Here is a 16,261-nt window from a genome sequence, read left to right as displayed (position 1 = left end):
ATGGGAGGCCTTAGGCTAGTTTCCCACATATCATTCACAAATTAAGTGTTATTTTGGCACTGGCAACATTTAACTTAAAAAGTGCTTTTCTTGCCTTGTCTGTTTTTATGTAAGGAGAATGTAGTGCTAAAACTGCTGATCACATTGTCTGAAACTCCAGTACAAGTAATTTAGGGATTGCTGTCAAGGAAGGGTTCAACTTAAAAAGAAAACCCCAACAAATGATATGCACCTCGGTGGCTCCAATGAGCTTTCAGGGGATTCATAGATCCTCTCCAGTACAAATTCGTCTCAGAATCATTGTGGCACGGTCTGTTAGGATATTATTTGGCTGTGTAATTGCTTGGTATATACACTGGCTTTAGCCAGAATCATCATTTACATTCTCAGCTAGAACATGCTGCTATGACATGCATACCAAACCTAACATCTGCTTTCATTTGTCCTAGGGCGCATCCATTTTATTAATGCTTAAAACGTTCCTGTCAGAGGATATGTTCCATCTCAGCATCAGAAGCTATTTGCAAAGCCATCAGTATGGATCTACGACCAGTGATAGTTTATGGGACAGCTTGAATGTGGTATGAGCTCCATTTTATTTTTTTCCCTTGAATGTGAACCTGTCATATGGAAAATAGATTAAAAGCATTATTTGAGAGAATGAAATCTCAGGGGTACACCAACACCTGCTCAGCACCCTGCACATTACAGAGAAAAGCTAAACTTCCACATCTTATATTTTAAAACGGTGAAAAAAGTAACTTTTTTTTGTTTTTGTCAAATGTGTTCTTTGTCAAGCGAAACAGTAAAATAATAATAAAACCCTAGGAATACGTTTTTTGCTTTTAATCTTTAGCTTTTTACTTGTTTCGTGAATAATACGGAAGTGTTGCTTGATGTCATAATTCCCCTGCAGGTGGAGCCCTTTTCCATATTAACAGCTACACAAAAGTAATCCTAGGTAGCAAGGGAGGAGAACGATAAAGAAGAGAGAAAAATTGGCTACATATGCACGTGCTTAGCAGTGGTCTTAATACATATTCAAGGTCCATAGCTTTGGAGTGCACCCAGTAGGAGGCCTCTTGTTTATACTGGGTACGGAGGTCTGCCACATGGTTGAAATACTGTACCTGGCTGTGCCTAATGAAATTGGACACGTCTGAATGGATTAGGTGCAGACACAGTATCTTTTCCTGCACTGTCATATTTATAGAATTTACCATGCTCCAGACCATTGTATAGAAACAAGGCCTCCCACTTGGCCCTTCACTCAAGGTCAGCTTGAACGCACTGCACTTTTACACTTATTAAAATCATATTAAACAAACAATACTGTGGGTGTTCAACATTCTCTCCTCTGGTAATAGGGAATGCACACTAATCCATTCTCTCCTTGTAAAACACAAAAACATGTGTTAAATGTGACATATAAACGTTTCATTAGTCTTGTTAGAGCAGTCAGTATGGCAGTTTCAACGCAGACAACGGAGTCTGTATCAATATATTACACTAAACAGTTTTATTAAATGAAGCTGATAAAATATGCAGACATATAAACATATTTTGGCTAAAGGTATCACCAAGAATAACTAAATTGCAGACAAATCAACTGATGTCCTCTTTTGATATGATGGTGTTGCCTAACAGGACTGAAGTCCAAGGTTAGATTCAGTTTACAAGGAGTTTATATGCATGCTCCAAAGTGACACAGGTAGGAAGTGGTTTTTGATAAATCTGAGCACAGTGTTCATGTGTGATACGGACCTAAGTTCCACTGGGGCAGGGACTAAATTTTTAAATTTGAGGAGTATTTATTTATTTGTTTTTCTTTCAAAAAGAATTATTTGTATATATTAGTTGGAATCAAATACAAGGCACTGTTTTATTACAGACAATAAAGGAAATCATTTATAAAAATGTTAATTATATGATTAATATGGAGTTTATGGGAGCTGGCCTTCCCGTTATTCAGAACTTCCTTCATCCTTCAACGGGTTTCAGGATAACAGATTCTTTACAGTAATAGTTTAGAATAATATTGAAGTTCAGTTTCTGTTTTCCAACTTGTGAACCTTTAACTTGTGTTAAAATAAATTCCAAGTGTCATAAGTGAGCCAATAATTGTTGTGATATAAGGCTTTGTTTGTAGGTTACTAAAAAAAAAGTGGAAATGAAAAAGTCTTGGAATTGCTCTGTGTCTGTGTCATCCAAAATCTGAGCAGAGATCATATCCACATTTTCTCTTCATTTAATCAGGTTTACATCTAGTTTTATTTGTAATGGTTGTGATCTCAGCAAGTTATGTAAGTCAGGAAATAAGCTTATTAAAACGGGTTCATCCCGAGTTTACTGTTATTTTTAATACATTTAAAGCAGTATATGCTCAATCTCTGGAAATGGACAAACATTTAGTGCTCTAGGGTCCTCCATTTTGTGGACAATTCTTTTATATTTTGAGTGCAGCTGTAGAAAATAAAAATCTGCTGGAAAGATGCACTGCTAAAGGAGGATATCATAAGCCATTCTATACGATGCTTTAAGTCTAATCATTTAATTAAAAAGGGGAGTAGAATGATGTATTGTATTAGCTGGAACACCAATATCAGAGCACACCTATTCATGTATATCAGTGATGGAAGAAGAAAATTAGGGAGAGTGTGGACATGAGCAAAAGAAATAAGAAACTGACAAAAGGGTGAAAAGGTATGACAGGGATTATGACAGGGAATTTGGGTGAGAGCATAATGTTAAGTGATGGTGAACACAAAAGTAAACTAACAGAATAAAATCAGTAGGTAATACTCTACCATAATCCAGGTGCACATGCAGAAATAGAATATAAATATGTTTCATTAGCGGATAAAAACGGTCGCAAACGACTATGCGAATGTTGGAGACCATGTTTGCTCCATTTTTACAGATTGACAGGGATTATGACAGGGAATGTGGATGAGAGCATAAGAATGTGAATGATCACTAGCGTCTGTCTCTTTTGTTAGCGATGTTACTTCTGCGGCCGTTAGTAAATCGGCGAATTTTCGAAATGATGTCACGCTGGTGAATTTTTGCCAGCGTTAGTCACTACGCACTTTAGTAATTTGCCCCCATATTTGCTCCATTTTTACTGATTAAAGACCTCAACGACTTCCTTGCAAAGTTTGCGACCATATTGCCTTTGCGAATGTTCAACCATTTTTTTGCGACAAAATATTTAACGAAACTCCGGAGCAGGTGTTAAAGGTTCACAATGCGCAATTACAATTTGCAATGCAATAAAACCATAATAAACAATATTACATTGTGATAGGCAAAACTTTTATTTGCAAAGTTATACTTTGCTATTTTTATTACATTTCCCACATACAGAGAATTATGAACTTTTATAAAGTGCTAATATATTCCCCAGCACTGTATAATAATTAGAGTGTATACATCATATGTAGAGATGACATACAAATATTCCTAACTCCATACAGTAAACAAAACTTCTGTATTCTATTGATTTGCTGTGTTGGTCAGAGCTTGCACATTTGATGTCACATTCAAGAGATACTGGTGCCCTACATCAGACTGTGAAGGCCAGTCATTGTAAGCAGAACAGTGTTCATTTAGTTTCTGTATGTTGAGCAATATGTCGACTTATTGGCCACCACGTTTGCTAAGGAACTTAGAGTGAGGAGCTGAAAAACTGACTGCTAAGATAAACAATTTTTAGTTAAGACTATGAAGATTTCCATTCATCCAGGTCATGGTATATCTAGTATAAGTAATTCTAAAACAACTGGACTTGCTGTGTAATCATTAAAGAAGTTTAGCTACTCATCCGAGCAGCTTCTTCAGTTCAACTGACTGGTGTGTGAAATCCTCGGCATATAAACTCTTCCACTAATCCAATCACAATGGCACATTGTGAGAGGTGACATCTGAAACGCACAGAGGGGTTGATTCTGTGGGTTACTCTGATAGGATTACCAATAACCTTTAAATTAACTCTAAGCAGCATACCTTCAAATTCAAAAGCTCAGTTTATATACAGTTATATACATGATTTGTACATGAAGTATACATAGTATTATTTAGCCTGTCACACATATATTACATGCATACACTGCGCAGTATCACACTGTGCACAAGTTGGCCAAGAAACAGATGGCAATCATGGCATCATGAGATGTTTGCTTTTATTACTCTGATGTAATAAATGGACTAACAAAAGATAACTTTGATTAGTAAATATTCTTAACAAGTAATCTGTAAAATATAATTATGGTATCCCAGGAGTTTGAATTTTCTGTCATTATGGGGATAATATACCAATTCACCTTGAATAACTGTTTGTTGAATTACATAATTTGTTCCAAAAAAATTTATTTTTGCTACATTGGTATGTGGGCAAATGAGTGGTCGAATTCACGTGGTTTGTTCTAGGCAAACAGTATTAGGGTGGTCTTCTAAACTCACTTTAATTTTTTAGGTCACCAAGGAAAATCCAAATGTGAAAAACATGATGAAGACATGGACTCAGAAGGCTGGTTATCCGCTAGTGACAGCTCTGAGGAAAGGCGAAGAGATCACTGTCCGGCAGGAACGGTTTCTTCGTTCTACGAAACCAGACCATGCAACAAATGCCAGGTGTGCCTTTCTGTTAGATGGCAAAAATTAAAACATGGGATAATTTATATTTGTCAGACTGGTATAAAGATTACACACTTGTTCACCTGTTTAAATAGCTATGTACAAAACATACTGCAGTCAGCAGTCATATCATTTACTAGTAGCAAAGGGCCCTGGTTTAACCCCTTTGTATGTTATATAGCCATTTAAAAATGCAGTTATCCATTTATTTGTAGACTTCTACAATATTTTACTACAAAAGTTATTAAACATACAAAGTCAGGAAAAAATTAGGCCGCTCCAAACTCACCCCTTATGTATTCTCCTTAGTGCAGCTCCATTTAATATCCCGGGTGCTCTGCCACCAGTGTTCCCACTGTTATGAGACGTATTAGGAAAATATTGAAAGGCAGCACTCCGGATTAAAAAGGATGGTGGTTTATTGCAACGGGTCACAGACCCATATCTCCTGATGCGTTAAATTATTAAAATAATGCATTTTTGTAATTATAATGTCTCTAGGTGAAAACTGCATGGTAAATGATGGCATATGTTAAAGGGGCAGCATTCTATTCTATCCCTTTTTCTGTAGGACAGAACCCAATTTTCACTTTTTATCTTGAAATACAGCTTAGTGTAGAGTACAAAATTACACTCTCTACACTAACAATGATACCACTCACATCCCAGTATGATAGACATTAGGAAGGGGAATAGCAACAGGTCAGGTAGTAGGAGGGCCCACAACAAGTTGCTATAGATGAAGCAGACCCTACAGCTGTGGAGGGCCTGGGCTGCTTCCTCTATGCAGGGATCCCACCAGAGGGGGTTTAGGACGAGACGTGATTTTCTTGGGCTTCACAGGTGACCCACAAAAAATAATTTGTGGTGGCCTGGGTCCTGCAAAGTTATGCCACTGCCTGCAGCTCTACTGCTTTCCCCAAATTAATTTAAAAAGGCTGCTGAAGAATTGCTTTTAGTAAAAGCAATTTAATTTGCTCCAAATTCCCAGACAGCTATGGAAGAAGTGTGTATTTCTCGTCCACCCATTTGCATGGTAGGGAAAACCTGCATCTGCAAGGGCAAACCTTCTAAATCTAATATAGCTTCAAAAAGTGATTACTTCCAGGAGACCAAAATATGAAAATAAATCATTAGAGGCCTGAAGCCAAAAAGCTTGTTTTGTTTATCCAAAAAAAACAGCAGGCGTGCTTTAGCCAAACCAAGCGTGCTAGCTGGAAGCTCTGATCTTTTTGCTAAGTTAGCTAATGTTTAGTAAGCAGAAAGCTACATAAATTAGAGAATTTCCTTTTTTGCTGCACTTTTGTTTTGTTATTTCATAGAATTTACTTTGACTATGAGTTCATGTGGCCATTTCATCCGCCTTTTCACTTTTTTTCTACCACAACTATTTCTATGTTGGTTAATTAAGCGTCATGCTGCCAAGGATATGAACTGTTGCTCAAATTTCAGGGCACCAGTGATAGAGCAATGCAGTGCCTTTCATTTTGCATGAGAAAGCAGTATATCTGTATCTGTTTGTCTGCATATAGTGCCAAAACTGTACAATGGGTCTGATCAGATTCTACGGTGTTTGAGAAGGACAATAAGTTGCATTCTACTATGCCGCAAGGGTACATTATGCTCTGCCGGAGAATAGAAACTTTTATACAACAGCCTTTTCATGTATGCATCAACGATTTACAAAATAATTTATATTGAAATACACATTCTATATGTTTATTGTGATTCTCTTCTTTTTTTAATTTAGTACTGTATGGCATATTCCACTGACTTATGTAACCAAAAAGTGTAATGGTGTGGATCCTGACTGTGACAAAGTCTATCTACTGAAAGCGCCTACAGGTAAGTAATAATACTTGTTTGCATACATATCCCTGCAAGACTGTACTGATGCTGTTGTACGACATAGCCATTTTCCAACGTGGTGGTTGCACAGTATGGCTTTTTCATATACAGAGGAGATCCCAAGCATAAAGACTAAATGGGACAAGAATGACTTAAAAACAATGTTAATGTCCTGAAATGGGCAAGTCAAAGTCCACTGGTGTCTTTGAAGGCAGGCAAGCTTGCATCGGCTTTTCTCAACACAGGTATAGCCTCAGACAGTAATGTTCCATGAATGAGGACTAAAGGATGCACTTTTGCGCTTCTGTCTGGAGGCAGAGTAAATGCCCCCTCAGATCTCAGTCCAACAGAGTAATTGTGGCTGATTGAAAAAGTCTGTTTTCACAATCTAGGCAAGCTGGCAGTGATTAATCGGTTTTTGCAAATTAGAATGGGGGAAAATGTTAGTGATTAGCAGGAATACCCAAATGTTTTTACCCGTGAGACACATTCAGAGGTAAACAAAAAGTTGGAGAGCAACATAAGCCTCCAAGATGTTCCCGGAGGGTTCCAAATATGACCTGTGATTAACTATTTTGGGTGCCCCTATGTGCAATGGCAGCCTATGGGAGGTTCTGTTTGTTGGTACACATGTTTTTTATGCAACCAAAATTTGCCTTCAAGCCAAAAATTTTAAAATAAGCACCTGTTTGAGTCCACTGAGAGCAGCTTCCAATGGGTTAGTGAGCAATGTGTTGCACAGGAGCCACTGGTTGGGGATCACAGGATTATAGCTACCCCCTGTCCACTCAGACTCAAGGCTGAAATTGCTGCCAAAGGTGAATGTACGATACTAACTTGAAGGAGGTGTATATTTATGCAATTAGTTAGAGTTTTTTTCTGTGTAATAAATTGAAATTGCTGTTTCTGTTGATCAGTGTAAAAAATCCAAAACTAAATTATTATTAACATGTATTTTTAGAGCGCCAACATATTTTGCAGCGCTGAGTGAAGTAAATTGTCTTTTCCTGTTTTTCCTTTCAGGCACAATAAATGTGTCAAGTGAGTTTCCATGGGTGAAGTTCAATGTCAACATGACTGGTTACTATATAGTTGACTATGGTGCTGACGGCTGGGATGCCCTTATTGAGCAACTTCACAGGGATCACACAGTTCTGCATTCCAGTGACCGAGCCAATCTCATCCATGACATATTCATGCTTGCAGGGTAAAGGGCTCTGTGTTGTTCTTATTATGTTTTTTGTCCCATGCTTTGTATTGTGTCTTTCAGGTTGCATAGCCTTCATCAAATTTCTTCCTTTTATTTTCAGTATAAGATAAGAAATGAATTATTTTTTGTCTATTAATGTAATTTTTTAATGCAACAAATTCTCTTTCTGTCCGTCTGCATTTACCAGCAAATATTTTGCCTTGCTTTTTAAAATGTTATTTTGTGTAGTTTATGCTGGACATGAAATATTAATTCATCTTAAACTTGCTCTGAATGTCTCAACAAAGTGCTGATATATTGGTGTTTTAAGTGAACAACCCTCGGCAAATCTCTAGTTACCTTTGGATAAATGCAGTAAACTAAGAATTCCCAAACCTTTCTCTTACACACTTACGAGAAAAGGCACTGTGCTGTGGCCATGCTTGGAGCACTGGAGAGGGATGCACTACAGCAGCCAACCTTACATTTTTATCAGTGCATTTTAATGAAAGTAAAGGTTCAAAGAAGGGAGCTTTATATGACAATAGCAAAAAGCTTTTCTTGCACCAACACACATTTATTTTGTACTGCTGCCTGGGCAGAAAGGAACAGAAGGGTCAATGTAATTTAATTTATTTATAAGTAAGTTGGCGGTATGGGGCTGTTTAGATGTTGCTAAACTGCAATATATATATATATATATATATATACATACATATATATATATATATATATATATATATATATATATATATATATATATATATATATATAGAGCAACAAAAACCGCACACAAAGGACTTGTATAAGTGAAAAAAGATAACCAATTTATTGCAACGTTTCGGCCGAAACGTTGCAATAAATTGGTTATCTTTTTTCACTTATACAAGTCCTTTGTGTGCGGTTTTTGTTGCTCTATAAATTTTTCAAGTTAACCTGCACCTAGGCAATTACCTTAATGATTTGAGTGCTCCAGCTACATGCATAATTATATATATATATATATATATACATCTCAGAATGAGTGGAAAACTTAGAGAGGGTGCTGGGAGTTGGGAACAATATATGGAGGGTCACTGATTGCCTCCAAAACACTTGAGACACCTTGATGAAGTCTTAAATCTTGTGATGAAATAGAGCCCCTTTCTATATACCTTTTGACTTTTTCCTTCATCTCATATTTCTTATCTTCATACTTATAGGAACAGTAACACCAAAAAATGAAAGTGTTTTAATGTAATGAAAATATCATGTAGTGTTGCCCTGCACTGGTAAAACGGATTTGTTTGCTTCAGAAACAATACTATAGTTCAGATAAACAAGCTTCTGAGTAGCAAAGGCAGAAATTGAAAAAAGGCTATAAGGCACAGGTTAAATAATGGATAACTGATAACACCATTATGTTCTACAGAGTTTATCTTGTTATCTGCTGTGTAACTTGAGCCTTTTCTCCTTTGAATGGCCGCCCCATTGCTACACAGCAGATTATTTATATAAACAATAGTAGCGTTTCTGAAGCAAACACACCAGTTTTACTAGTGCATGGCAACACTGTATTATATTTTTATTACTTGAAAACAATTTAAGGTAAGCAAGGTAAGACTCAGGCAGGAAGTGATGTCACACCAAACTCATATGGCAGCTGCTATTCTAAACAAACAGAGAGCTTCTAGAGCTCTGTACTTGGGTATGGGAAAGTGTTCTACAGATTAAATTAAAGCATTCTATCTTGCACTATTGTGTCTAATCTATTGGCAACAAACAGCCTAGGTAGCTTTCTTTCTCCTTTAAAGGGGAAAATCACAAGTGTTTTTGTTTTGTTTGTATTTTGTATAATAAAGAAAATGCATAATTAAGCAACTTTACATTATACGTTAATTAAACATTTTCAGAAGTTACAAAATTATTTGTAAGTGCTGGTTCTTGCTCTTAAAACAATGCAACTGAAGCCAGTCCTCATTCAGTCAAGACTTCAGCTCCCACAATACCTTGCATTGCAAAGCTGGCTTTTGCTACCATGTTTTAATAGTCTGATCCAGCAGTGCAAAGAATAACGTGACAAATACTACCTTCAATTGCAATTACATTTACAGATTACTCAAATGCCATTGAAAGTTTGTATTTATGTACATTTAAATGATTCCTTTTTATTTTCTTTATGCAAAAAAACTAAATGGGGGGATGGTGTTCCCATTTAAAGTTACTTCTCTCCTCCATCATTGTGAGTGCTATAGATGCTGTAGCAATCACTCATTCAGTCGAGATTCCAGATTCTACAATGCCTCGCACTGGAAAGCTGGCTTCTGCTACCTTGATTCAATAGTCCGAGTGCAGAAAGTGACGGATAAGTACTGCCTTCAGTTGCAATTACACTTACAACTTAACGTTCATTACTAAATGAGGGGATTGAGTAAATCTGAGTATTTAAAGTTACTTCATTCTCCCATCTTTGTGGGTGTTGTCTCTATTAATAGACTTATTGTTTTGTTCTTCTCCACAGTGTAGGGAAGGTCCCTCTGGCAAAGGCTTTTAAACTGCTTGGGTACCTTGTGAATGAAACAGACAGTGCCCCCATCATTCAAGCCTTGCACCAGTTTTACCATATTCGCGGTATCTTGTTAAAGCGTGGTTTGGATGACCTGTCCGACAAACTAATGGTTAGTATTAACCATTCTATAGTTCGTTTCTATCGGTGGTCTGTAATATCCTTTACCATCATGGTCTTGATTTGCTGTATGATGAAAAGTACCATGTAGGGTCTATGCGCATAGCTTTGTTGCATAATCAGATTTTGAAAGGCAACATTTCTAAAATGAGTGACGTTAACTTGCTCCCTGCAGACAGTGATAACTGGTGAACGGGGCATCTCTAGGGCCGTTATTAGCATCTCAAAAGCCCATGGTTATGGGCCTGCAAGCAGAGCTGTGGATTAGCACCCAGAAAGCCTTGCTTGCAACTTTAAGTAAGTAAATTATGGTAAAGCATGCTGCTAACACTTGAAAGTATGCCATAGAATCCTGAAGAAAAAATTAACATACAAAAAATTGCTTATCCATGATTCTTACATTTCTCATTCTGGTGGAATAAATTGAAAAAATTTTTTTTGCAATGACATCCATACATCTTTTTTTTTCTTCTCTAACTGGTGGAGGGTTTGCTAGCAAAAATACTGTAGGCATTCAAACGGTTTATACAAGTTGTACAAGAGCTGCAGACCTTTGTCATCTATAAGAGCTAGTGTAACAACATTTTCATTTCAGGAGCGTGGTTTAGATCTACTCAATAATACTCTCATCAAACAAACATGGAAAGATGAAGGAACACTTGCTGAACGAGAGTTGAGAACTTCTCTCCTGGATTTTGCCTGTTCAAATGGCGTTCTAAACTGTTTAGATAGAGCAACAGAGCTATTTAATAGTTGGCGTTTTAATGAAACAAGGTAAGACATAGCACTAAATAAGAGCTGATTGCCCAAACAGTTGTGTCTGTGAAACATAAAAATCACTTGGCGTATGGCAGGGATTTGGAGGTCTTGTTTGGATCAAGGAAGCATAACTTTTCCAGGCCTTCTGCAGGTGCATGCAGAATTAATATTAACAGCTGTATCATGAGATGTTCTTCAATTGACGGAGACAGACATCAGCAGGAAAATCTACTTCTCTGTTGATGAGGGTACAGCAATAATTCCTTTGTGCATTCCTGGGAAACATGAAAGCCAAAACCTGTCAAACTGACAGTGTGGACCATTTGGTTTATAAAATGGCAGACCACTTCAATCTAAAGGAAAAGGTCACCTAAACTTAAATCAGAATACAGAAAATATGCATGGAATAAATACGAAAAATACAAAAGATGTAAACAGCATGGCTCAAGTAAAGTGGGTCTTTACCCTAGTGATTAAAAATACTGAAATATTTTATGCCTGTGAAATGCTGCTAAAGTGCTTGTTTTGTTTTCTTAGAATTCCCTCAGACGTTATAAATATTGTGTTTAAGGTTGGTGCAAAAACTACAGAAGGCTGGACCTTTCTCCGGCGTAGATACGATTCTTCAATCTATGAATCAGAAAAGAGTAAAATCCTCGAAGCTCTTGCAAGTACAGATAATGCTAAAGATTTACAGGGGTATGTATGTTAGTAGTGTTTTTATTGGGCATGGACTTATCTTCTTGTAAGGTTATCTAAGATAGTGTGGCATGCTGTAAAATGGAACTGTAGTTATTATGTAAAATAACTGGAATTGAATAGGACTATAAATAGGATACACTGATAATGTTTCATATATTTAGACTTTCCTTGGCCAGCATTTTATAATGTGCACATTATCTGGTGAAATGTATTCTTCCTATGTCTTTAAAGCGAAAACTATTTTAATCTATAAATTGTGGCTAATTGTATAACCTCAGCATGTTGCCATCAGGTTGATGCAGGAGAGTCTCGCTGGGGGCTCTATAAGATCTCAGGAGCTGCCTAATGTTATTTCATTCATCTGTCGAAGATCACCTGGATATTTGCTGGCCTGGAACTTTGTCAAGCAGAACTGGAATTTGATAACACAGAAGTAAGTTATTCTGTTAATAATAATATAAACTGCAGATGACAGTTTAAAAGTCCGCCCCACCACCACTTCTTGTTCCTCGTTCACGGTAGTGGTTGCTTTCAAGCTATAAATTGCATATTAGTAGACCTATTATGATATTTTTGTAAAGAAAATGGAAACATTGTGCAAAAAACTGCATTAATTATGGTTCTAAAAGTAGTTGTTCAGAGTAGACAGTCAGACATGCCCTATGATACCCGTGTGAAGCCTTAGCTCACAACTGCTAAAATGTTTTTAAATGCATATAAATTGCACATTTTGAGAAATAAAATGAAGGGCACTGCTATAAAGGACATAAGCTACCATCTGTGTTACACATTCATGACTGAACAGAGGATGGGTACATTAATGAAATACACTAGAGAAAGTAGGTTGTACCATGTGTGTGTTTGGTTCTGCCTAAACGTTGTCTTACATTCATTTGGCTATGTGCCAGTAGGGCAGTCAATACACCATAGCCCACAGCCCACATATAGTGATGCTCTTGCCATATTTGTGTTTATCAACAAAGGAATTCCATGTCACTTTCTCCTTTTTTTAATCATTGAACCACCTTGATAATATGTTTTAAAGGGATATTGTCATGGGAAAAAAAGTTTTTTTTCAAAATGAATCAGTTAATAGTGCTGCTCCAGCAGAATTCTGCACTGAAATCCATTTCTTAAAAGAGCAAACAGATTTTTTTATATTCAATTTTGAAATCTGACATGGGGCTAGACATATTGTCAATTTCCCAGCTGCCCCAAGTCATGGGACTTGTGCTCTGATAAACTTCAATCACTCTTTAGTGCTGTACTGCAAGTTGGAGTGATATCACCCCTCCCCCCCAGCAGCCAAACAAAAGAACAATGGGAAGGTAACCAGATAACAGCTCCCTAACACAAGATAACAGCTGCCTGGTAGATCTAAGAACAACACTCAATAGTAAAAACCCATGTCCACTGAGACACATTCAGTTACATTGAGAAGGAAAAACAGCAGCCTTCCAGAAAGAATTTCTCTCCTAAAGTGCAGGCACAAGTCACATAACCAGGGGCAGCTGGGAAATTGACAAAATGTCTAGCCCCATGTCCGATTTCAAAATTGAATATAAAAAATTATGTTTGCTCTTTTGAGAAATGGATTTCAGTGCAGAATTCTGCTGGAGTAGCACTATTAACTGATGCATTTTGAAAAAAACATGTTTTCCGATGACAGGATCCCTTTAAGGAGATACTCAAAGACTTCTTTTGGTTCCACAGTCATCAAGCTGCTTGACTATTTTTTTATGGGGCACAAAGCCAGCCCCACTTCCTAAAGAGATTCTTAGTAACAGGGCTTGAAATTTCAGGTAACCAAATCTCTGAAAATAAAAGAATTTGAAAGAAAAATTAAGTATCGCCGGATATCAGGTCCTGGGTATCTCATAGCCTTCGTTTCAAAAAGGTGTTCGAATCCCTTTAAATTCATCATTGCTGTTTCAGAAAAATATGCATATATATATATTATATTGTAGGTTCATGCCTGGATCATTCCCTATACAGACCATTGTGTCCCAGACTACCCACCAGTTTTCCACTGATGTCCATTTAAATGAGGTTAGTAACAAAATGTTTATTAATATTTATGAATTATTCATTTTTTAAAGTTGACTGACCAGAGGACCCAGACAGAGAGTGGTCTGGACATGGTCTTGTCAATGGCTCCTTGTTTCATGATTGACAATTAGAACAGAATGGTTGCAGAAAACATTTACTTTTTGGTCTGCACAAGATATGGTTGGCCACATTTAATAGCATTCACTTGATCGTGGTGTTGTTATCCTATTTATTTTATTCCATCTTATTTCCAAGTCCAGTTACATCAGTCTCTGACAGAGAGCGCCTAATTGATGAGCATTGTTTCTTTATCAATTATGGATTCTGACAGTAATTTTTTGGCACTAAATTTAAAAATTATTCTTGTAATTTTCCTATTTCAGGTTACTGCATTTTTTAATTCAACCAAGGAGAAGAGCAGAGAAGTGTGGTATGTCAAAGAGGCCTTGGAGACAATCAAGCTGAACATCGAATGGATGAAAAATAACCTTGATAGCCTTAAGACCTGGTTGTTGCCCTCCCACTAGAATGTAGATGTTCCAGAGAACTACTTATGAACAGTTGCTCTGTTGCTTTTTCAGAAGCAAGGGTGAAAACTGCAACATTGTTTGCACTATTTTAATGTTCTTGACAGCTCAGGGTGAAAAACAAAAAAATCCTTTTTTTTTTTTTTTGCGTGTGAATGCTGAGATGGAGAGAGAATGTATTTATTACAAAGTGTGGTAACCACCACATTGTTGCCATAAAGCTCTACAGAGTGTCAACATCTTTCACTGTATTACACTTTGTTTAAAGGGGAGCTTCGCAAAAACATAACTTGAGCTTTTTGAAAAGTAAACATAATTTCAAGCAACTTTGCAATATACATCATTTAAAAAAATATGCAGACTTTTCATGATTTTTAATGGTTTCTGACAGTTCCCTAAGCCTAGTCCCCTGCTGATCTCTCTGACTACTTTGCTGGGCTGGCTGACTACTGTTACTTTGTCAACAGCCAGCCGTCCTTAGCCTGTATCCTCCAAACCCCACAATTCCCTGCACACATGATTTCAATAAGGAAAGGAACATCACAGTGCAATGCATTGTGGGTTATGTAGTTCCTGCATGCTGTCTGTCAGCTGTGGAGAAGTTGTTACAATTTGTAACATCAGTGTTTAGTTCATCCTTCCCTGCCAGGATTTCAAATGATGCAGAAAGAGAACTGTTAACCAGCTGGATTTCAGCATAGAAAATGGCATTTATTCATACTTTTTGAAGGAACAGGTAACTGTGATGTGTATATTAGGAGTTTCTGTGTTATGTGGGCCTCTTTATCACATTTTGGGTTGGAAGCCGGAGTTCCCCTTTAAGAAAAACACTGTTTTCCAGTTGCTTGTTAAACTTTGAACTATACAGTGCTCACGCTAGCAGTTTACTAAGTGCTATCCATTGGAAAAATGAATGCCACTCACTGACTGTAAATAGGCATTGTAAGCACCCCTCTTATATCTGAAACGTGAACATCTTTAATGAAGAGGCCTGTGGACTATCAATTTAATTATGTTTAAGGCTGCATCTGTCTGACACCAGTTTCACTGTCCATTACTGGGATTTTTCAAACTGAAAAGTCCAGCACCAAGTGCAAAGGAGCTTGTAGAAGAGGATTTCATCCAAGCTAAGTTTACTTCCCTTGAATATACTCTGCTTAGATCTACTTTTGCTTTAGTAACTGATGTTACCGTCTCATCTGTTTAGAGAAACAGGTATAGGGATACTGTTACTTTCTCCCTTACTGTGGCAGCTTACAATAAGTGTTGTTGGGGGCACACCTATGATTGATTGTTCTGTGTGGTTTTTAAAGAATATCTGGGGTTAAAAAGTACAATGCAATTTTAGAGCTTTGGTTAGGTTTTTAAGATACTGATAAGATTTTGGTCTAATACAACAACTGCTTGAAATGTCTTGAAAAGATGCAAATATGGGTGTATGCTTTTGATGCAAACTCACGTCTGTGCTTACACAAAATCTATTGTATAAATTATACAATTATAATATAAACTTCTTTTTGTATTATGTTTTATCTGGTTGTGATTTTTGCCTCCAAATCAGAGCGTATAACTATACCTACTGGATAACATGCTTGCAACAGTTTCAGGTTTCAGCTCAAATTTTAGGCAGCGATTGCTAATAATGATAATCTGTGTCTGGTTTTATTCTAATGATGTAATACAAGCACTATGGAATCTTTTCATCCACCCATCAATCAAGCCATGAATACTGAAAGTAGCATAGTGATTCACACATATTAGAAGTGAAAAGGCACCTTACCGGGCTATTACGACTGTTATGCTTTTTAATTTTAACAAGATTAGATTTTCATATTAAAAAGCACAATCTGGCCAATGATACATGCCAAACTGCTATAGTGGTTTTCA

General features: G+C 36.9%; 1 protein-coding gene across 4 annotated transcripts in view; it reads left to right on the top strand.

The window, feature by feature from the left end:
- Positions 1-15,906, top strand: part of lnpep.S (leucyl/cystinyl aminopeptidase S homeolog) — a 50,578-nt gene extending 34,672 nt beyond the window's left edge. Inside the window, 10 exon segments of one of the 4 annotated variants that reach the window (NM_001086558.1) lie at positions 450-581; positions 4,475-4,632; positions 6,386-6,480; positions 7,507-7,690; positions 10,173-10,329; positions 10,933-11,111; positions 11,634-11,795; positions 12,091-12,231; positions 14,231-14,243; positions 14,246-15,903. In NM_001086558.1, the coding sequence (NP_001080027.1) occupies positions 450-581; positions 4,475-4,632; positions 6,386-6,480; positions 7,507-7,690; positions 10,173-10,329; positions 10,933-11,111; positions 11,634-11,795; positions 12,091-12,231; positions 14,231-14,243; positions 14,246-14,374 (1,350 nt within the window). In that variant the 3' untranslated portion in view covers positions 14,375-15,903. 4 annotated transcript variants of the gene reach the window in all.
- Positions 15,907-16,261: the final 355 nt, after the last annotated feature.

The sequence above is a fragment of the Xenopus laevis genome, chromosome 1S, assembly GCF_017654675.1.
Source record: "Xenopus laevis strain J_2021 chromosome 1S, Xenopus_laevis_v10.1, whole genome shotgun sequence".
NCBI lineage: Eukaryota > Metazoa > Chordata > Amphibia > Anura > Pipidae > Xenopus > Xenopus laevis.
The sequence above is the reverse complement of the archived record's forward strand: the minus strand, read 5'-3'. Positions and strand labels throughout refer to the sequence as shown.